Source organism: Rana temporaria, chromosome 4 (assembly GCF_905171775.1).
Source record: "Rana temporaria chromosome 4, aRanTem1.1, whole genome shotgun sequence".
In the NCBI taxonomy this organism is placed as follows: Eukaryota; Metazoa; Chordata; class Amphibia; order Anura; family Ranidae; genus Rana; species Rana temporaria.
Window position 1 is genome coordinate 340,671,178 of NC_053492.1, and position 22,833 is coordinate 340,694,010.

The 22,833-nt window shown below is 43.4% G+C and overlaps 1 protein-coding gene across 1 annotated transcript in view; it reads left to right on the top strand.

The window, feature by feature from the left end:
- The window catches only part of DHX57 (DExH-box helicase 57), a 208,133-nt gene that overhangs the window by 672 nt on the left and 184,628 nt on the right, over positions 1-22,833 (top strand). Inside the window, exons 2-4 of the mRNA XM_040350769.1 lie at positions 5,213-5,472; positions 7,139-7,285; positions 19,760-19,972. Coding sequence (XP_040206703.1) covers positions 5,213-5,472; positions 7,139-7,285; positions 19,760-19,972 — 620 coding nt within the window. The remainder of the gene's footprint in view (positions 1-5,212; positions 5,473-7,138; positions 7,286-19,759; positions 19,973-22,833) is intronic.

Sequence of the window (22,833 nt, forward strand, 5' to 3'; positions counted from 1 at the left end):
TTTGACATTGCATTTGCTATAATAATTACAGTTAGAATCGGCTGGTTTTATGTAAAAAATACCTCCGTACGTAGCGTTTGTATTATTCGTTCCCACCGCCACTTCCGGGTACGATGCTGCCGGTGGGCGTTCCTAATTGATGGACAGGCATCCGACCGACGTATCCATCGCGTCACGAGATGCCGAAAGAAGCCGAACGTCGGTGCGGCTCTATACGGCGCATGCGCAACGACGTTCGGCTTCTTTCGGCATCTTGTGACGCGATGGATGCGTCGGTCCATCAATAAGGAACGCCCACCGCCAGCATCGTACCCGGAAGTGGCGGTGGGAACGAATAATACAAACGCTACGTACGGAGGTATTTTTTACATAAAACCAGCCGATTCTAACTGTAATTATTATAGCAAATGCAATGTCAAAACTTTATTTTTAGGGGAACCACCCCTTTAAGGTGAAAAACCTTCTGCCCCTCGACCCTCCTTTTACCTACCTGAGCCCGATCGTTCCATCGATGAGGACGAGCACAGCAGCTCCAGCCACTGCCTCAGGTCCTCGATTGATTGATAGCAGCAGGAGTCATTGGCTCCCGCTGCTGTCAATCAAATCCAGTGACATGGGGGCGGGGCTGAGTCCTGCTGTCTGTGTCAATGGATGCAGCAGCAGGACTCGGGAGCGCGCCGGCACGAGTGCCCCCATCGAAAGCGTCTCTCTGTGGGGGCACTCAAGAAGAGGAGGAGGAGCCAGGAGCGCCTTTTAAGGGACCACAGAAGAGGAGGATCAGGGCCACTCTGTGCAAAACCCTTGCACAGAGGAGGTAAGTATGACATGTTTGTTATTTAAAAACAAAAACAAGCCTTTACAACCCCTTTAAATCATAATTTCTTAAAGAGCAACTGTCATCTCTGTCCCTCAGCGCCTCCCTCTCTGACCTGCTGTTGATTCTTCGACAGTCCTATTCACTTTAATGGGAGGGCTGGTGATGTGGCAGTGACACAACAAGGTGAATGGATGCCTGCTAACAGGCGCTGCCATGATGGATCTGAAATGACAGGTGATCTTTAAATGTAAGGACTCATTCATGCTGGTAGTTAGAATCTTTAATATTTGCAAACAAAATGAAGGTTTCCCATTTTTTAAAATAATAAGCTGTCAGGTTAATAAAATAGTGATATCAGAACTGATTCAATCATACAGTTTGTAGTGTACATAGATTTGCAAAGCAATGAGATAAAGGAAATTGCCTGAACTTTGTTTTATCTCATGGTAATGTACATGTGACAATTTACAACTTCTCCTGAACGATTTAACTTGACAGATAGTAACCGTTGTTTAAAAACTTAAGTTTTGCCGCATTTACAAGCCGCGTTTAGAAACTTTTTTTTTTTTTAAATAGCCCAAAAATAAAAAATGCCTGTAAACGAAAAGGGGCCAAACGCGAGTTACCGCATTTACAAGCTGTTATAGACATTTGGCGTTTTTAAATGCCTCTGAACATCCATCCTGAACGCATTTTTTTTGCTTTCCAAAAAATGCTTCTAAACTCAACTGAATAGGAAGGACTCTAAACGACCTTGGGCTAGATTCAGCATACTATTACGGCGGCGCAGCGTATCGTATTTATGCTGCGCCGCCGTAAGTTTGAGAGGCAAGTGCTGTATTCACAAAGCACTTGCCTCCTAACTTACGGCGGCGTAGCATAAATGGGGCTGGCGTAAGCGCACGTCATTCAAATGATGTTGATGGGTGGCGTGTTTTATTTAAATTAGGTTGACCCCGCGTATTTTACGTTTTTTACGAACGGCGCATGCGCCGTTCGTGAAAAAATCCCAGTGCGCATGCTGGAAATTCCGACGCAAATCGTCATTGCTTTCGACGTGAATGTAAATTACGTCAAGCCCTATTTGCGAACGACTTACGCAAACGACGCAATAAATTCAAATTTCGAAGCGGGAACGACGTCCATACTTAACATTGGCTGCGCCACCTAATAGCAGGAGCAAAGTTACGCCAAAAAAGCCTTACGCAAACGACGTAAAAAACTACCGCCGGGCGCACGTACGTTCGTGAATCGACGTAACTAGGTAATTTGCATATTCTACGCCGAAAACAACGGAAGCGCCCCTAGCGGCCAACGTAATATTGCACACAATTATACGGCGCGGCATTCAAGTTACGTCGGCGGAGGAAGCCTATTTTTTAGACGTATCTGCCTTTGAGAATCGGCGTAACAATACGCCAACGCAGATTTGAAATTACGGCGGCGTATCTGGAAATACGCCGCCTGTAATAGTATGCTGAATCTAGCCCCTTGTGTGCATGTACTGATAAGATCACAGGAGAGTTCAGGGGCAGCTAAAAAAAAATTGCCCAACTGCTCCTAAACGTCCGTTTATCAGCAGCAGTGTACATAAAGCATTACTTTAAAGTGTGTGAATGCATCAATGCAGTGCATGTTATCTCAGCCTGCAGAGCTTGGATTCATTAAATGAGTTTACCAAAAATGTAAATATTCCAGCCTCATGCTACATAACCGTTCCATTTCATGCTGAATAAAATTAAATTATTAATGTATCTTAAAAAGAAAACTATATTTAGATTTACTCCAAAAGCATTTTATTAAAATACATTTTAATAAAAATCAAACACAACAAAAAAACACCCATTTAAGCGATCCCCCTGATCCATTAAATGGGTCATATTCATTTGATGTACTGCCCAGTGAATGCGACAGTTGTAATAGTTTTTAATTTACAAAAACAGAACATTTGGTTGATGGTGAATGAACGTATGTTTAGTTCAGACTTATGCCGCATACACACCATCACTTTATGTGATGAATAAAAACGACATTTTCTGTGAAGTAAAAAACAACGTTTTTGAAACTTCAATTTTCAAAGACGAAGTTGCCTACACACCATCGTTTTTTCACAATGTTCTAGCAAAGCGAGGTTACGTTCCACCACGTTTTTCCATTGAGGCTCGCTTCATAACTAGCTTCTGGGCATGCGCGGGTGAAAAAAATTCGTTTTTTGCTACACACGGTCAATTTCTGTGAAGTAAAAAACGACACATAAAATTGAAGCATGCTTCAATTTTTTTGGGTCGTTTTTCACAAGACATAAAACGACGTTTTCCCCCACACACGGTCATTTAAAGTGACGTTTTTAAAAACGTCGTTTTTTTTCATCACATAAAGTGATGGTGTGTACGCGGCATTAGGCTTGGAACAAACCCCAAAGCTGTCACACCTGCCAAATAAGTGCCAGCCAGTTGTGACCAGGACATTCCCTGCCCTGCAGCAGCATGTAATGAAGAGGAAAGAAGGGGCAGGTGCAGCAGTTTACTGTAGGGATGGCCACTGTGTGGCAAGCTCATTGTCATACAAGGCTGACAGGAGTAGTGACAGCTGCATTACTACACCTGTCAGCCCAGTGCTGGAAGTGGTCAGGAGAGAGCAGGGAAGAAGTGAGGGTTGTGTTCTCGCTCTCCCCCTTTTTATTCCTGCTAAAGCAGTGCTCCTGTATTAAGAAGCTGGCAGCTGTGTGTATAGGAATAGCACAAAAAAGAAAGGGGGAGAGAAAGAACACAACCCTCACTTCTTCCCCGCTTTCTCTTGGTTGATTCTGGCACTGGGCTGATAGGAATAGCGATGCCGCTGTTACTAATAATGAAGGGGGGCGGCAGTTTGGCAGCTTTGCCGTAGGCTCTGGATGATGCATACCCCGCTACTGGTCTCAAGCATCCCCACCCCTTTGTTACATGCTGCATTGGGGTGGGGAATGCCTGGCCAGAGCTGATAAAGTCTCTAAAGGAGAGACACGGCCACACAATAAAGCTGGATGAGAAGCAGTTAAATCCTAAACTGTATAATGGGTTCTCTACAGGTAAAGCGCTAAGGATGTGCAATGCCCTTCCACAGTTGGTGGCAGAGTGGGGAAGTGTAGGTAAATAAAACAAAAAAAACGTTTAGATGTGTTCCTTAGTGAACACAATGTACAGGCCAGGATATTGAAAATCCTATTGCCATAAACAAACACACTTACTCGGGTTGAGCTGGATGGACTGTTGTTTTTATTCAACCTTACCAGCCATGTAACTAGTGGCTGTGGAGCAGGGAATGCCCAGTCTGTTGATGATTGGGTGCTGGTTTGGTTGGAGAAAGAGCTTGCATCTGGGTTCAGTCTGAACCTGCTATATGTTTGGACCAAAAAATGCTTTGATCTTGCCAGAAATGCAGTATCCTTGTCACTTCCTGTGGCCTGAAAACGATGTAATCGCTTCTTTTGTAAACGAATAGTCCCATTAACCCACCATGTAATGGAGATGAACAAAGGCAGACATATTAGAAGTCCTGCCTGTGTGACAACCATGGCTTCTTCTATAGATCTCATGGAGGAGCAGGGCTTTTTTTCAGGGGGAACTTGGGGGAACTCAGTTCCACCACCTCTGGCTCAGACCCTTTGGTGCCTACTCACCACAATCACTTGTAAACACAGAAGTCTGGTTTCTGTGTTTACAAGTGACAGCTCTGCACTCTGTTTGTAACCCCCTGAACTCTGCACTCTGTATGTAATGCAATTCTGGTATTTAATGCCCCTTTAAGACCCTTCTACTGTTTGTGAAATGAACGGGGTCGTGGTTAAGTTCCTGCACCTATTTTCTGAGAAAAAAAGCTCTGTGGAGGAGTGAGTGTAGACCAAAAGGGACAAGAAGCGTGTTGTTCATAGCATTACCACATGAAATAAAGTGGGGTAAAGACTGGAAATAAACTAATGCAGCTACTACATCTAAGGACTAATAATCCGTAATGTATGTTTATTGAATTTAGATACATTTTAAAACCTAAAGTCCTGCAAATTACCACTGCATTTTACATATATTTAAAAAAAATGTATATGCAGGAACAAGATAGTTATGGTTGCCCCAAAGGCAATCTATTTATTCACACATTACTCTCTTCTCAGTTTACATGGAGGGCCTTTGGTAATTTTTTTTTGTTGTCACCTTAACCTAATTAGTTTTAGTTTAGACTGGCAAATATCATTTTTTAGAATCCGAGATCAGGAGTAGCAGCCCAAATATTTCTCTCAGCACATACCGTACTTTCTTAAAAAAACATGAGATTCTGAAAGGCTATCCCATGTTTAACTGCATGCTATTTTATGAACCACCCATATTTTTGCTCTTTACTCTACATATCATATACCTACAGATGGATTGTCCAACTCGAAGAAAAGGAAAGCCTAACAAAGGAGGTGGCAAAGGAAATCGCAGCAGTGGAAGAGGTGGCGGGCGAGGAGGTGGACGAGGAGGCAGAAGAGGTGGTGGCAGACAAGAAGGTCCGAGATATGAACCTGGAGGAGGAGGAGGCGGCGGTGGCGTCGGCAGTGGCGGCGCCGGCAAAAAAAGCTCTAGTAGAGCCTGGGATGATGGAGACGATATTTGTTTCTCAAGCAAACCAGTGATAAAAAGGTAATTATTCTTTTAATTGTATTTTATTAATGCCTTACAATGAGTTTTTGCTCATATTGTTTGTTGGATTTTTTTTCTTTTTTTGTTAACATTTCTCGATTGCCATCAATTTTTCATTCAGCTGTCAACAGGGAAGCCCGTTGACAGCTGATGTGTAAGGTTCCCACTAAGAGTTAATTAAATATTTTGATTGATTGGATCTCAGCTGTGGAGGTTTCTCAGGTGTAAACCACTACTTCACTCTTTTGTATGGTCAAAGAGTTTAGGGTTTAAATCATCACAACCTCTAGTATGGGAACAACTCAATCAAGGGAGCATATTGATTCATAAGCGCTGTTTACGCACACAAATATATATGTATATATGTAGCAGAGAGAATCTGTAAAATATGTACGCAAATAATAAGTTTGACTTGTGACTAGAAAGTAATCAGATAATGTGAACAAAAGTCTCTGGTAAGTATCACTAGTAGTGAATCCAATAATAGGTAACTTCAGATTATGCAGATGTAACTTCAGGCATGTATAAACAATTGAAGTAAGGAATAACTAGTAAGCATAGTCCTATTGAGTTCAGTACAGAGGAACTACAATAATGCTGTTTTATGTAAGTTAGAGATACTTGCGGTACTGTTGGTATCTGAAGAGATTGCTGCAACCTGGGTTGTATTGGTCCTGGGTGTCAGTGACTGCAGGATCTTAGGAATCCTCGCTGTGGTTTCTAGTGACACAGGTTCAGAAGTCCCTGAAGAGCTGATGCCTGCAGAAAGGGAGCAAGTCTTGTCCCTCAATGAGGGTCTGTGGTCCGGACAGATCTCCAGGGGTCTGGTGTGTGGGTTCCAGGTGACGGCAGGCGTCCAACAAAATAGCGGAACGACCTGCCGTCATGCCTGGAGGTTTAAATAGGCCCTGGAGCGCGGGAGAAGCGCAACACGGCTGGGCGCACTTCCGCGTTCCAGCGTGGAGCGCAAGCACCGGCGCACCGGAAATGACGCGGCCAGTAGAGAAAGGAGCGCAGCTGTGAGGACAGGGTAAGGCTGCGCTCGTTCTGCATATAACGCCAGTGGCGTTACATGATGACTCATCGGTTGTTAAGGACGCCGCGTCCAACTTCCCTGTCCACTCGTTAAAAAACAGCTATTCACTGTGCCCTGATTAGGCAAAGCTTTACCCAGTCAGGGCTTAAAATGCACTGTGCAGCACACAGTGCATTGTGGGGCCCTCGATGGGCAAACATCTTGCAGAGCACCCTGCAAAGTCAGGTGTTTGCCGAACAGGTGATGTTCAAACCTAACTTTTGCTCGGTCCAAACTGTTCACCCAGCTCTTGAGTACATATGATTTTTAATGCATGCGAGAAGTCGGTTAGCCTTGTTTGCTGTTGCTTGCCATTTCTAAGCCTGTGATCCACTAGGGCGTCCAGATCTGTTTTCATCCTGTAATATCCCAATGGTCCTTCCATGAAAATTTCAGATGGGTACAGTGTTGCATGACCACGCAATTGTGAACCAAAATGTAACACATGGTACCACTCGCCCATGAGGGTGCTATGTATTTGGTGAAATAGCTAATTGACACTGCATGTGGGGGTCTTATTTGGCAAAAATATGGTATATGATGTAATACTATAGCGCTTATTACTTTCCTTATGTTTGTATAATTTGTTAGCCAGGTCCAGAGGCACAGCTCTCGAGCCCGTGGTAGCGCAACAGTCACCACTTCTCTACAGACTCTTCACATGACCACTGAGAACCAAGCACGGGTAAAAGCTCTACTACGGGATCTTCAAGCTCCAGATCTTGATGCTGCTATTGAGTAAGTACTGAAGTACTGTAACACGACTGTTAGAAATCTTTAGGATTTGTTTTAACTGAAAATAATATTTTAGGCCAAGATAAATAACATTGTTATAAATAGGTGGCTGTATAGCCGTTTATATAAAGTACAAGATCACACTATATATGTTGCCCTACACTCATGTCTGCCTTATATGCCAACATTGACCTTAAATGCACCGCAAACCTACTGACTCTTTGGCCAGGTGGGAAGTGTTTTCACCCATGTTATGGCTAGGCAGTGCCAGGCACAGCAACAGGTTCTAAAGAGTTGAAGAGGAGAGTCATTGCTTGTATTTTAGAAAAAAGATCCCTTGACTCATATTCATATAGTTATTTTATTTAACCAGTTCCCGACCCCCGCATGTACATATACGTCCACAATATGGCACGTACAGGCACATGGGCGTACATGTACGTCCTCGCCTATTAGCGGGTGGGGGGTCCGATCGGGACCCCCCCCGCTACATGCGGAGGTCGGGTCCGCTCGGGGAGCGATCCGGGACCACGGCGCGGCTATTTGTTTATAGCCGCTCCGTCGCGATCGCTCCCCGGAGCTGAAGAACGGGGAGAGCCGTGTGTAAACACGGCTTCCCCGTGCTTCACTGTGTCGGCGCATCGATCGCGTCATTCCCTTTATAGGGAAGACACGATCGATGACGTCATTCCTACAGCCACACCCCCCTACAGTTGTAAACACATACTAGGTGCACCCTAACTCCTACAGCGCCACCTGTGGTTAACTCCCAAACTGCAACTGTCATTTTCACAATAAAGAATGCAATTTAAATGCATTTTTTGCTGTGAAAATGACAATGGTCCCAAAAATGTGTCAAAATTGTCCGAAGTGTCCGCCATAATGTCGCAGTCACGAAAAAAATTGCTGATCGCCGCCATTAGTAGTAAAAAAAAAAAAATTAATAAAAATGCAATAAAACTATCCCCTATTTTGTAAACGCTATAAATTTTGCGCAAACCAATCGATAAACGCTTATTGTGATTTTTTTTTACTAAAAATATGTAGAAGAATACGTATCGGCCTAAACTGAGGGAAAAATTTTTTTTTATATATGTTTTTGGGGGATATTTATTATAGCAAAAAGTAAAAAATATTGCATTTTTTTCAAAATTGTCGCTCTATTTTTGTTTATAGCGCAAAAACTAAAAACCGCAGATGTGATCAAATACCACCAAAAGAAAGCTCTATTTGTGGGGAAAAAAGGACGCCAATTTTGTTTGGGAGCCACGTCGCACGACCGCGCAATTGTCTGTTAAAGCGACGCAGTCCCGAACTGTAAAAACACCTTGGGTCTTTAGGCTGCATATTGGTCCGGGGCTTAAGTGGTTAAATATACTTTAACTACTTGGGACCCGCTAGCCGTCAATTGACGGCTACAGCGCGGATCCCAAAATCCAAGTGGACGTCAATTGACGTCCGCCCCTTTGGGCGGTCCCCGCGTGCGCTCCAGAGCGCGCAGCGGGGAAAATCTTTGTTGGCCGTGTCCCTTGGACACAGCCAATTACAGATCGCCGCGAACGGCCAATCAGAGTGTAAACATATGAGATCATCTCTCATTGCCGTTTTACACAGAGACAGCGGTGCTGTCTCTGGAGAGGAGACCGATCTGTGTCTTTTGTACATAGGGACACAGATCGGTCACCCCCCCCAGTCACCCCCCTCCACCTACAGTTAGAACACTTTATAGGAAACATATTTAACCCCTTCCTCACCCCCTAGTGTTAACCCCTTCAATGCCAGTCACATTTATACAGTAATTAGTGCATATTTATAGCACTGATCGCAGTATAAATGTGAATGGCGCCAAAAATGTGTCCGCCATAACGTCGCAGATCGCCGCCATTTCTAGTAAAAAAAAAATAATAAAAAATAATTCTGTCCCCTATTTTGTAAGCGCTATAACTTTTGCGCAAACCAGTCGCTTATTGCGATTTTTTTTTAAATTTTTTTTACCAAAAATATGTAGAAGACTACGCATCGGCCTAAACTGAGAAAAAAAATGTTTTTTTTTTTTTTTGTTTTTTTTAATTGGGATATTTATTATAGCAAGAAGTAAAAAATATTGTATTTTTTTCAAAATTGTCGCACTTTTTTGTTTATAGCGCAAAAAAAAAAAAAACGCACAGGCGATCAAATACCACCAAAAGAAAGCTCTACTTGTGGGGAAAAAAGGACGTTAATTTTGTTTGGGAGCCACGTCGCACGACAGCGCAATTGTTAGTTAAAGCGGCGCAGTGCCGAAAGCTGAAATTTCACCTGGGCAGGAGGGGGGTATATGTGCCCAGTTGTTTTCATAGATCAATGCATCTGCTATCCCATACTCTTTTTAAAGGCTAATTCCACCTTTTGCAAAGTGATAATAAATGCACCCATATATATATTTTTTTTTAAAGTGCATTTATTATTATTTATTTTTTTGGAGTCTGGAGAGCATTGCAGCTCATCGATGGATTGTGGGTGCAGTGCTCTGGCACCTGCATATATTTTCTGCAGCCACTGGTCTGTACCAAGGTATGAACCTTTGGTTACAGGGCTGGAGGGAGATGTTAATAGACTACAAATGCAGCGACTTTACCACGCTTGTGCTCCTCTGCTGCAGTGGCAAATGGGACTCATAGCTTTTTCATTCCTGTGCATGAATAAAGCAGCTCTATGAGTGGAACCATGCCGATTTCATGACTTCTGAGTCTTTCCAAATCGACTGATCACAAAACAGGGTAAAGATAAATAACAGTGGGCCCTTTACCACGTGATCAGCTGTCAGACAATGACAGCTGATCACGGAAGTAAAAAAGCTTGGCTATCTGCTTTTTTCTCCTCACGATCAGCGTGAGGAGAGAAGCAGAAAGCCAGTAACCAGCTTCTGTTACAGAGACATTGGTCCCTGCCTCGGTGCCCACCAGTGCCACCTATTTGTGCCCACCAGTGCTGCCAATCAGTGCCTCACCATCAGTGTCACCTGTCAGTAGTGCCCATCAGTCAGAAAAAGACACACCGTTCCAGGCTGACTGTGGGTGCAATCAAATACCAGATGCAGACCTCGGCTCACCACAGTTGAGTTAAGCTGCCCTGTGCCTGGACGGGTAAGTGAAACCCCCTTATTTACTTATTGTGTGGTGTCCCAGTGATTGTAACAATCAGTCAAGCTAGCCAGAGGCTGGACACCTGTGTGTGGTGACCGTATGGGGGAGTTTTTACCTTACTGTGGGTGTTTGCAAAGTGTATCTTGTTTTGCTTGTGTCTGGCTGTTTTTTACCTATATTATGGTGCACAGCGGTGTGCCATTTTGCCATGGCACACGTGCGTTAGCAAGAGTGCGGCTGTACACAGCAGTTTGTTTGTTGGCGGTCATGGCGCACGTGCATTCGCAAAAGCGACGCTGGACTTAGCAGTTTATTTGGCGGCACTGGCGAACGTGGCTTCGCCACACATGCGCAATAGCCTTTATTTGGCCGTATGAAGATTTGCGTCATACGCGAATACAGCCAGGCCAGTTCGTCCGTACACACGCACGCACAGAACGTTTCCTGCGCACACCTGCCTTATTTAAGCTGTGTATGCCAAAGTATGCAGTGCTTTGGCAGCTGTGGGACACAGAGCAGGCTCTGTCCAGGCACTTGCAGTAGTTCATTTCTCCTTACCAGAGTCACATGAGTCACCAAGTGTTGCTTGACAGGCTAAAGATACTTGGCAGGATTGTTACATAGGGGCTTGGTGAGCCCTATTAAAGGGTCTCCCTTCTGAGGTGTTTTAATACTACACCCAAGTACTCTATTTTTGTGGCTAGTAAATGTCTTCAAAAAAGAGGAGCGGGACTAACACTACAGGGAAGGGCACACCTATGTCATCAGTAGTTCCTGATGAACCTAGTCGTATATCTCTAGTGTTGTATCCCCTAAAGGACCCAGAGGCTTCCGGGCAATCTGAGCCGCTGGGCCTATCTGGTAGTGTGCCTACAGTCAACACTGATGCGTCACCCTTTATCACCAAGGATGAACTGTCCTCGGCCCTAGCCGGGTTAGAGCACAGCATTGCTGGCATGATTGCCTCCATCCCGCAGGGTGGCAAGAAGCGTGACAGATCTCCCTCTCCAGAGCCTCCTAGTTTTTGGCGGAGGAATGGGTTGAGGATGGGGATTCTGTGGAGGGCAACTGAGTCTGCTTCCGAGCAATCAGGACAAGAAGATATCCAGCCAAAGTCTGCCTCTCAGTTGCAGAGGCTTTTGATCCTGACTCTAACCAAAATGGTTCGTTCTGCCTTTAAGTTGCCTCTTGCAGGGGTGAAACAGGCGGTGTATGCTGATTGGGAACATTCTGGCAGGATTTTTGTTCCTCCTAAAAGGTTTTCCCTTATATCCCATGGATGAAAAGTTCGTTAAGAAGTAGAGCATGCCAGCCATAGATGCAGCAGTCTCTTCCTTAAACAAGAACTTAACTTGTCTGGTAGATAACACACAATTTTGTTGACAAGAAATTGGAGTCATTATTAAAAGCTTCCTTTTCTTTGGCCAGTTCAGCTATTCAGCCAGCTGTTGCAGCAATTGGTATCTGCCAGTCCGTTAAGGATCAGATCAGACCGCCTGACAGGCCTAACCAGGAGGATCATCTGCCAAAAAATAGGGCAGATATTCCTCGAGCGCTGTGTTCTGCTTTTGACGCCTTTAAAGGATTCAATACAGCAGGTTTCTCATTTGGCTCTCTTGTCTGTACATATGTGCGGACTTTTATGGCTTAAGAACTGGTCAGCCGAGCTTCCCTGTAAGAAGTTATTGGCAGGTTTCCCCTTTCATGGGGACCATTTATTTGGTGATCATTTGGACAAATCTATCCAAGTTCTCTACTTCCTGTGAAGAAAAGCACCAGATTTTAACCCTCAGGGACTGCTTCCTCAAATGTCTCAGCGCCAAGGGAGTTCCGCCGCCAACAGGGTGCTAGAGCCAGGGGCAAGACGCAAGGCATGGGCCAGAAAAAGCCCTTGGACCAAAATTCTTCTAAACCCAGCAGCAAGCCCTCCTTTTGAGGAGACGCTGCCAATTGGGTGGGGGGAGGGTTGCTGCACTTTGCGGACATTTGGAGAAAAATAATTCAGGACGAGTGGGTCACCTCAACTATATCCCGCGGTTACATGCTGGAGTTGTGGGGGGTTCCCCCTCAGAGGTTTTTAAGATCCAGTGTTTCCTCGGATCCTCCAAAAAGAGACTTATTGATTCAGGCACTACAGCATTTAGTGCATCAGGAGGTGATTGTAGAGGTTCCTGTGTCTGAAAAAGGCACTGAGTTATACTCCAACCTGTTTATGGTTTAAAAACCAAACGGGGACACAAGGCCCATTTTGGACCCAAGATCCCTGAACCAATATCTACTGATTTCCTGTTTCACAGCAGCATCAAAGGCTAGTTGTTGCTGGAATAGGACCTGGGTCAAAGCAGTGGTTCATGGACTAATGCTGTCACCTGGTGGAGACTGCAAAATACTTCCTGGGAGATGTTCGAAGGAAGGATATACAATTAGGTCTATATATATTTGGACACAGGCACAATTTTTTTTTAGGTATTTACCAAAACATATTCAAGCTATAGTTATATAATGGATATAGGCTGAAAGTGCGCACACTCAGGTTAAATTTGTGGGTATGTACATCCAAATCAGAGGAAGGGTTTTGGAATTACAGTTCTTAACAACTTTAGCCCAAGAAGGTTTTACCCGCTTAATAACCAGAGCGGTACGGCACTACGTCGCTTTAACTGACAATTGCGTGGTCGTGTGACGCTGTACCCGAACAAAAGTGACGTCCTTTTTTTCCTCACAAATGGAGCTTTCTTTTGGTGGTATTTAATCACCTCCTGCGGTTTTTATTTTTTGCGCTAAAAAATGTTTTTTTTTAAAATGTACTTTCTGCTATAATACATATGCCAAAAAATAATATATATAAAAAAATGTATTCATCAGTTTAGGTCAATATATATTCTTCTACATGTTTTTGGTAAAAATCTGATCTATTAATTGTGTTTATTCAGTATACCACTGCATCTCTTTGTGCTCCGCAATCTTATTCGTAGCATGCATATGACATTCGCCATTCTGGCCTTTCTCAGATGATGGTTTAATCTTCATATTATCATTTTGAACGACGCATTGCTTTAACCGGTTCCCGACCGCCTCCTGTACATATACGGCGGGAGAATGGCACAGCTGGGTAGAGTAACGTGTGTGTGTGTGTGTGTGTGTGTGTGTGTATATATATATATATATATATATATATATATATATATATATATATATATATATAGTCACTTTAAAAGACCCGCGTGTGCGCTCCTGCCGCGAGCTCCGTGACCGTGCCCGCGGGATTCACGGACTCGATGTCCGCCCGTGTCCCGCGATCGGGTCATAGAGCTGCAGAACGAGGCAGGTGTAAACATGCATCTCCCCGTTCTGCCTAGTAAGACTGTCACTGATTGTCTGCTCCCTCTCATCGGGAGCAACGATCAGTGACGTGTCCCTTGTAGCAACGCCCCTAATCGTTAGAATGACTCCCTAGGACACACTTAACCCCCTACAGGTTAACCCCTTCAGTGCCAGTGTCATTTTACAGTAATCAGTGCATTTTTATAGCACTGATCGCTGTAAAAATGACAATGGTCCCAAAATGGTGTCAAAAGTGTCCGATGTGTCCGCCATAATGTCGCAGTCACGATAAAAATCGCTGATCGCCGCCATTACTAGTAAAAAAAAATAATAAAAATGCCATAAAACTATCCCCTATTTTGTAGACCAGGGGTGCCCAACCAGTAGCCCGGGGGCCACATGTGGCCCGCAGAGCGCTCTAATGTGGCCCGTGACCTCCTGCTCTGGGTCGGTGGGTTGGCAAGCCCAGATCACCGTTTGCCGATCTGCCATCCCAGAACATCAGTTTTGTGAATGAAGCCAGCCGTGTCGCAAGCAAGCGGCTGTGCAGCAGAGCCATATAACCTGATGCTTTTTGTATAGCACTGGCTCCTGTCATAGATGGAGTGATGCCATATGAACTTTGCCTGGGGCCACAACAGCCGGTGATACCTGAATGGAAGACTTATTAAAGGTAAGTTTATTACTAAAATCACAGAGTATATATGGGTACATCTGTTCTGAAGTGGTTACTGGGCTGCTTTCAAACTGATCGGCAGGTGCAGCGTGGTGCACCTGTGGGTTACCTGCATTGAGTCATAGGCTTCTGTTTTTTACATGTGGGTTTGATCCAGTTTCAGAAAGTGCACCACACCTGCAGGATATAATAGAATTCTACGGCAAAGTGCAGCTTATGTGCAGGAAAGCCACATCTGTGGTGTGGGTAAACCACAACACATCAGTGTGAAATCAGCCTTGGGCCCTTTTTACATGATCGGTCCAACCCTCCATTCATCCCTATGGAGTCGCAGATGTAAACGGTTTTGTGTCCCTTCCATCTGGGCTGATTGGATCAGAGGGCCCATAGAGTAGAGTGGGCTGTGTCTGTGTCCTCTTTCCATATTCAGAGTGGACGTGAGCCTGTCATCCACCCGCTCTGCTCATTGTGGCCCACGACCGGTTACTAAGTCGCTAAAGTGGCCCTCGCTATTCAAAAGGTTGGGCACCCCTGTTGTAGACACTATGGGCCAGATTCATGTAGATTTACGGCGGCGTATCGTATCCCGTTTACGTTACGCCGCCGCAAGTTTCCAGCGTAAGTGCTTGATTCACAAAGCACTTGCGTGTAAACTTTTGGTGGCGTAGCGTAAAGCCGTCCGGCGCAAGCCCGCCTAATTCAAATGGGGCGTGTACCATTTAAATTAGGCGCGTTCCCGCGCCAAATGTTCTGCGCATGCTCCGTTTGGAAATTTCCAGCCGTGCTTTGCGCGAAATTACGGCGCCCCAACGTGTTTTTTGAACGGCGACGTGCGTAACGTACTTTCATATTCCCGGACGTCTTACGCAAAAAAAATTAAAAATTTAAAATTCGACACGGGAACGACGGCCATACCTTAACATGGACGGTGTAATTTTACACCATCTAAATAGCACTCTTAACATTACGAAGGGAAAAGCCGACGTAAGAGAATGCGACGAACGCGCGTACCTTCGTGGATCGCCGTAAACAGCTAATTTGCATACCCGACGCAGGAAAACTACGCAAACTCCACCCAGCAGCCGCCCGAGAATTACACCTACGATCCGAAGCCGTACGCCTGTCGGATCTATGCCAAAAGGCATCGTATCTTGGTTTGAGGATTCCAAATCAAGATACGACGCGGCAAATTTGAAAATACGCCGGCGTATCAGTAGATACGCCTGCGTATTTCTGCTGTGAATCTGGCCCTATAACCTTTGCATAAACCAATCAATAAATGCTTATTGCGATTTATTTATTTATTTTTTTACCAAAAATATGTAGAATACGTATCGGCCTAAACTGAGGAAAAAAATAGTTTTTTAATATATTTTTTGGGGATATTTATTATAGCAAAAAGTAAAAAATATTGATTTTTTTTTTCGAAATTGTCGCTCTATTTTTGTTTATGACCGCAGAGGTGATCAAATACCACCAAAAGAAAGCTCTATTTGTGGGGAAAAAAGGACTTAATTTTGTTTGGGAGCCACGTCGCATGACCGCGCAATTGTCAGTTAATGCGACGCAGTGCCGAATCGCAAAAATTCCTTTGTTCTTTGGCCAGCCAAATGGTCCAGGGCTTAAGTGGTTAACAAATCAATAAACTGGTGGGGCTAAATGTCCTCTGTAGAAGTATTATAATTAGCAGAGGCATGTTTTTTAAGGAAAAGTCCAATGACCTTCATTGATATGCTAATTACATTCACACTGAAGCTTGCCTAAGCAGTCTATACACCAGCAGCTGCTAACACAATAGTCCTCTAACCCAATGAGACCATAAGAGGCTGTACTTCCTAATCACCAGGAAGTATATTCTTCCCCTGAACATCTCCCAAGAAGTATATTCTTCCCCTGAACATCTCCCAAGAAGTATATTCTTCCCCTGAACATCTCCCAAGAAGTATATTCTTCCCCTGAACATCTCCCAAGAAGTATATTCTTCCCCTGAACATCTCCCAAGAAGTATATTCTTCCCCTGAACATCTCCCAAGAAGTATATTCTTCCCCTGAACATCTCCCAAGAAGTATGTTGCGGTCTCCACTAGGTGGCAGCATTAGTCCATGATCCACTGCTTTGAACCACGTCATCTTCCATCTGGCATTTGATGATGCTGTGAAACAGGAAATCGGTCATTTTAATTTGCACCTCCCAAGGAGGTCTTTGCTAATGCTCTTCTACCACCATACATCACATCAAGAGCCCTATGCGAAAACATCCTTTTCGGAGATGAATTCCCATTTATTACTCCTTACAAACACCCTGCTGGGTAAACTTGCTGTACTGCCATTCCAAGACGATTTCCAACATAAGCCAAATGTTTTTATAAACCAGGCAGTAAAAATCCAGAAATGTATGATATTAAAACATGTTGCCTTACAACACTGGTCCAAGGATCATCAAACAAATTATATTTGAATTTTGACCTGGAATTTACCTTTTTAACCTCGGTATTACCGAGTCTGGCTCGGGGTAAGATTTCAATACCAATAGCGATATTTCCGAGCCAGACTCGGGGCCGCCTCGCAGCATCCACAGGCACAAGTTACTTACCTTGTCCCTGGATCCTGCGATGCATCCCCGCCTGTGTGTCGCCGATCTCCGTTCCCTGCGACGTTACGACGCACGGGGGCGGAGAACGACGCTAAATTTAAAAAAGTAAGCAAACACATTACATACAGTATACTGTAATCTTATAGATTACAGTACTGTATGTAAAAAATACACACCCCCTTTGTCCCTAGTGGTCTGCCCAGTGCCCTACATGTACTTTTATAAAATAAAAACTGTTCTTTCTGCCTGCAAACTGTAGATTGTCCATAGCAACCAAAAGTGTCCCTTTATGTCAAAAGTGATTTGTGGGGAAATTCGTCATAAAAAAATAAAAGTAATGACATCGACAATTCTGCAACTGAGCAAATTTCAGTGTTTTTGATTTGATTACATTATTGAATAATTTTTATTATAATTACATTATTATTTGTTATAATTATTTATAGTTATTTATTATATTATAATTTATGATTTTGTGTTTCAAACTTTATCATACCCGGAATGTCTACTAGACTCTTGTTTGGACAGATTTAAGTGAGTTATTCCTAAGAATTACAGGCCTACAATGTAAAACGCCAAATTTCCATGCAAAATAATTGTACCGCTTTTGGTACATAATTCCAGACATAATCATACCGCCAGGGAGGTTAAAGGGTCACTAAAGGAATTTTTTTTTTTAGCTAAAAAGCTTCCTTTACCTTACTGCAGTACTGGTTTCATGTCCTCATTGCTCGTTTTTGCTTTGAAGTAGCTGTAAAACTGCTCTGATCTCCACACTTCCTGGTTGTCTGGCTCCTTATAACCATCATACTGGGAGCTTTTCACGATGGTCTAAGCTGTCATTACTGTGTGTCTAAAACTTAACAGAACCAATCTGATTCATTTTAAAAACAAAACACTGCCCTGGATTTGTTTGTTTTTGTTCTGTGTGTCTCTTTACTTCACATAAACATTAAACCAGTTTAAAAACGAAAGTGAAACTACAGGCACATTATATAATTGAATTTAATCAATTTTTAATCATTTTTAAAAGGAATCAGTTAAAGGGTCACTAAAGGAATATTTTTTTTAGCTAAATAGCTTCCTGTACCTTACTGCAGTCCTGGTTTCATGTCCTCATTGCTCGTTTTTGCTCTGATGTTGCTGTAAAACTTTTCCTAGCCATGACTCTCTATGGCTCTAGGGGCAGCACAGTGGTGCAGTGAGTAGCACTTTCGCCTAGCAGCAAAAGGGTCGCTGGTTCGAATCCCGACCACGACACCATCTGCCTGGAGTTTGCATGTTCTCCCTGTGCATGCGTGGGTTTCCTCCGGGTACTCCGGTTTCCTCCCACACTCCAAAGACATGCTGGTAGGTAAATTGGATCTTGTCCAAATTGACCCAGTATATATATGTATATCTGTGTGTATGACTGTGTGTCCAAAGCGTGTCACGATCCTACGGGGTAAAATGACCACACCAGCCAAGCAGACTCTGGCTGGAAAAAGCGCCCAGAGGCGATTCAGTTCGCATGAGTTGCGCTATACAAGTCATTCATTCATTCATTCATTCACTGTCCAGCACAGAGGCATAAAATAACATGCAAAGATTAAACTACTTTCAGTTTCGTTTTTGCATCTAAGAGGCACATTATATGATTGATTTTTATCTATTTTTAATCGTTTTTAAAAGGAATCCGTTAACTTTTATGTCTCTATACCCTGTAAACAGTCATTTCAGCAAAAAAAATGTTTTCCTTTAGTGATCCTTTAATATTTCAGCCTATCCAAAAAAAATTAGATCAGTCTAACAAAACCAGAAATCCTATGTCATATTTTTAATTAATTCACAGATGCTCTGACAATAGGCAATCCCATCTTCAGTCTACCATAAATTCTGGTCTCTAGCCGTTCAGTCTGCTGCCCCTTTGTCAATCCCTTCACTGGCTTTTGTTGGCTCTACAAATCAAATTCTAATTCTAATAATGGTATACAAAGCTGTCTACAACACTGTCCTGTGCTACATCATCAACTTCATCTCAAAATGTCACCCAAACCATCCACTTTGCTCTTCCCACTGCATCCTGCCCCCAACTCCTTCATCATCTTCTCTAATGCTCACCTTCTAGACTTCTGCAGAGCCTCTCATATTCTCTGGAACTCTCTTCCCCAAATCTCCCTGGCTATCTCCTACTTTGTCTGCCTTTTAGGCGAACGCAAACAACAAATCTCTTCAGAGAAGCATATGCTGTGTCTATCTGAAAACTGAACTTTTACTTTCTTCATCAACCTATTCCCTGGCAAATTATAACCTTCTGTATCACTTACCCCTTAGACCCCTTTCACACTGGCACCGGTTTAGCCGCGCTGTCCCATTGATTTCAATGGGTAGCAGTGGTGGAGGAGCGGTATACACACCTCTCCTTCACCGCTCCAAAGATGCGGCTAGCAGGACTTTTTTTACCGTCCTGCTAGCGCACCGCTCCAGTGTGAAAGCCCAAGGGCTTTCACACTGGAGACAATAGAGCAGCACTTTTAGGGCGGATTGCAGGCGCTATTTTTAACGCTATAGTGACTGCAATACGCCCTCAGTGTGAAAGGGATCTTATTTTTAAATTGTAACATCTCATACACAAGTACTTTCTAAACCACTTGTTTTGAACTGTTATGTAATTGTACTGTCCCTTTATTTTCTAAAGTGCTGCGCAAACTGTTGGTGCTATATAAATCCTGTAAAATAATAAAAATATGAAACATTAAATTGTATATTTTTGTTTACAGCGATGAAGGATCTGATTTGGAAGAGTCTGACTACAACAGCTCCCAGGAGGAGGAAAATGAGCATAACGATAACTCTGATGAAGACCTAGAATTAAATTTCTGGTCCCCCCCAATAGCAAAAGATCAGACGGAAGGAAAACCATCCCTTGAACCGCAGGTGAAAATGTTACCAGAGGCAGTCATATCTCCTTTTGCTCTTGGTAAATTATCACGGTAAGTCCAACAAAAGATGCAAAGTTTATCCAACATATTTAACAAGCTCTAAACAAAAAGAATGTGAGCTGTGAGCAAAAAACAAAAAAAATGGTTTGTATTCTTGGTGGTGTAACTTTTATCACAGACATTAACGTTTTTGGTTACATTTAAAAGTGAAATTAAACCCTCCTAGTCGCATAAAAAATGTTGCTTATTTGCCACATTATGCTCTGGACTGCCTAGATTAGCAAGGTTTGCCCTCTAATGTTGCATACACACGATCGGAATTTCTGATTGACTTTTTTCATCGGAAATTCCGATCGTGTGTGGGTCTCATCAGACTTTTTCCCATCGGTGTTTAGAAATAGAAAATGTTTTATTTTTTTTCAGATGAAAAAAAAAACGATTGCAAATTCCTATAGTCTGTGTGCAACTCCGACGGAGAAAAAACCCATGCATGCTCAGAATCAAGTCGACGCATGCTCGGAAGCATTGAACTTTATTTTTTTTCGTCGTAGTGTTTTACTTCACCACGTTTTAGACGGTCGGAATTTAGTCTGACAGTGTGTATGCAAGACTGATGGAAGTCGGCTTCATCGGAATTCCGATAGAAAATTCCATCGGAAATTCCGATCGTGTGTACACGGCATAAGACTGTCCCTCTGAACTGTCTAGATTACCAAGGTTTGACAGTCTGCCTTAGCCCCCCAGGTGTGTGTATGGGGTTGAGCCTTTTCTGAGTCCCCACGAATAGAGAATCACTGCACACCAGAACAGCCCTGAAATATTGAATGCACGACCAAAGGAATAGAGAATAATTTCAACAGAAAGCACGGTACCCCTTTCCTTCCTGCTTAATGTGTTCCCCTCGCCCCCCCTAATTTTCACAATGGTGACTTTTATTTAGAATTTTGCTTCATATCGGTTGCAGAAGCAGCTTTTGGTCATGGCATACTGCAACCAAAAATCACCCCTACAGCAGGGTGTCAAAGCTGTACGAATTTTTTATTTTTTTTTGGCTTTGCTTTGAGATATAGCCAGATAATTTAGTGCTTCACAACCTATGAATTCATTGTGACGTATCTGCTAAAGGGTGTACAGTATATGTGTTTGGTATTCATGGCTTGGTGTTTTTTATAGTTTTTATTAGGTTCTTCAGCAAAGCACATAGTACAATACAACAGAAAGTTGTCTGCCTAACATGACAAAACAATGTCATTCAGAAGATTATATAATAAGTGCATTGAAAAAGCAATGCACATCAGGGAACGTGTCATCATGTACATCTCCTAATTAGATGGAAAAACCGTAGTGCAAAACAAGGCCCCTGGAACACAATTATTCCTGACCACACAGTACCAATGCATTAGCGAGGGTTCGACCCATGCAGAATTGAGCCAAAGAGCATTTTTAACCTGAGTAGTAATATATATGAGAATCAGGGAGGAGTAATCGAGAAAGAAGTGAAGGGGCAAAAAAGGAGCAAAGAAAGGAGTAAAAAAAAAAAGTAAAGTGTGAGAGTAGGTGGTAGAGGGACTGGTTCCCACCTAGAAAGCCAAAGGCGCATAGTAGCTAATCGTTACTGAGCTGGAGCCTGTATGACCTGACACGATAGGTACAAACCATAGTCTCATGAAATTTGTGCCAATAATACCACGTTTTATGGAATTCGACCTCTTTGCATTTCATAGCCGCTGTTAGACATTTTATATATATATATAATTTTTTTTTTTAACGGTTTTTATTTGCCAAATGCACATGCAAAGAGCATAACAAAGTACACAAGGTACAGACATAGTTGTAAATATCTCAAAAATGCAGGGAAAACAAACAAAAAAATATGTCATTCCAGATACATTCCCGGCATGAACAGATATGTAGGTACAAATAGCGTTTTCCTTCCTTATTTAAACTATGAAACATCAAGCTCCAATTATAGATATATGGTAGATTACATCAGCGTATATCATGGTAAACAGACATAGAGCAACAAAAAGAAATTAAAAACAAAACCAAAACCATGGAGGTGAGTATCCCCTAAACCATTGTGCCATGTGCCGTCATCTCCCAGACCCCAGAGTTTGCCCCCCGTCAGTTTATAGCATGCCATATTCAATCCTAGCATAGACAGGTTCTTTTTAAATATCCCCAGGTGTAGTTTCCTTGGAGTCCACCCATCTACCCCACACTTTATGAAATTTTTTCTTACTGCCTCTTGCCTCATAAGTCATTTTATACAGCGTGATATTTGCATTAACCAGACCCTTCCAAGCAGACAAAGTAAGACAATCCCTCTTCACCCAGTTTAGGACAATCAGCTTCCTGACATAGTAAAAGAGCAGCCTCGAGAACGTTCTCATATCATTGCTCATTACTTCATCTTCTATAACACCTAGGAGTCCCAAAAGTGGACTACATATGTTCGGGAGATCAAAGTTATCTGCAATAAACTGGGTTACCTGTGACTAGGGTTGTCCCGATACCACTTTTTTAGGACCGAGTACGAGTACCGATACTTTTTTTCAAGTAGTCGCCGATACCGAATACCGATACTTTTTTTAAAATGTGTCCCCAAATGCAGCGATGTCCCCCCACAGATGCAGCCATGTATCCCCCCATCCAGCCAGCGTCACCCCCCATCCAGCCAGCGTCACCCCCCATCCAGCCAGCGTCACCCCCCATCCAGCCAGCGTCACCCCCCATCCAGCCAGCGTCACCCCCCATCCAGCCAGCGTCACCCCCCATCCAGCCATTGTCTCCCCCCATCCAGCCATTGTCTCCCCCCATGAAGCAATGTATCCCCCCATCCAGCAATGTATTCCCCCAGCCATTGTCACCCCCCATGCAGCCATTGTCACCCCCCATCCAGCCAGCGTCAC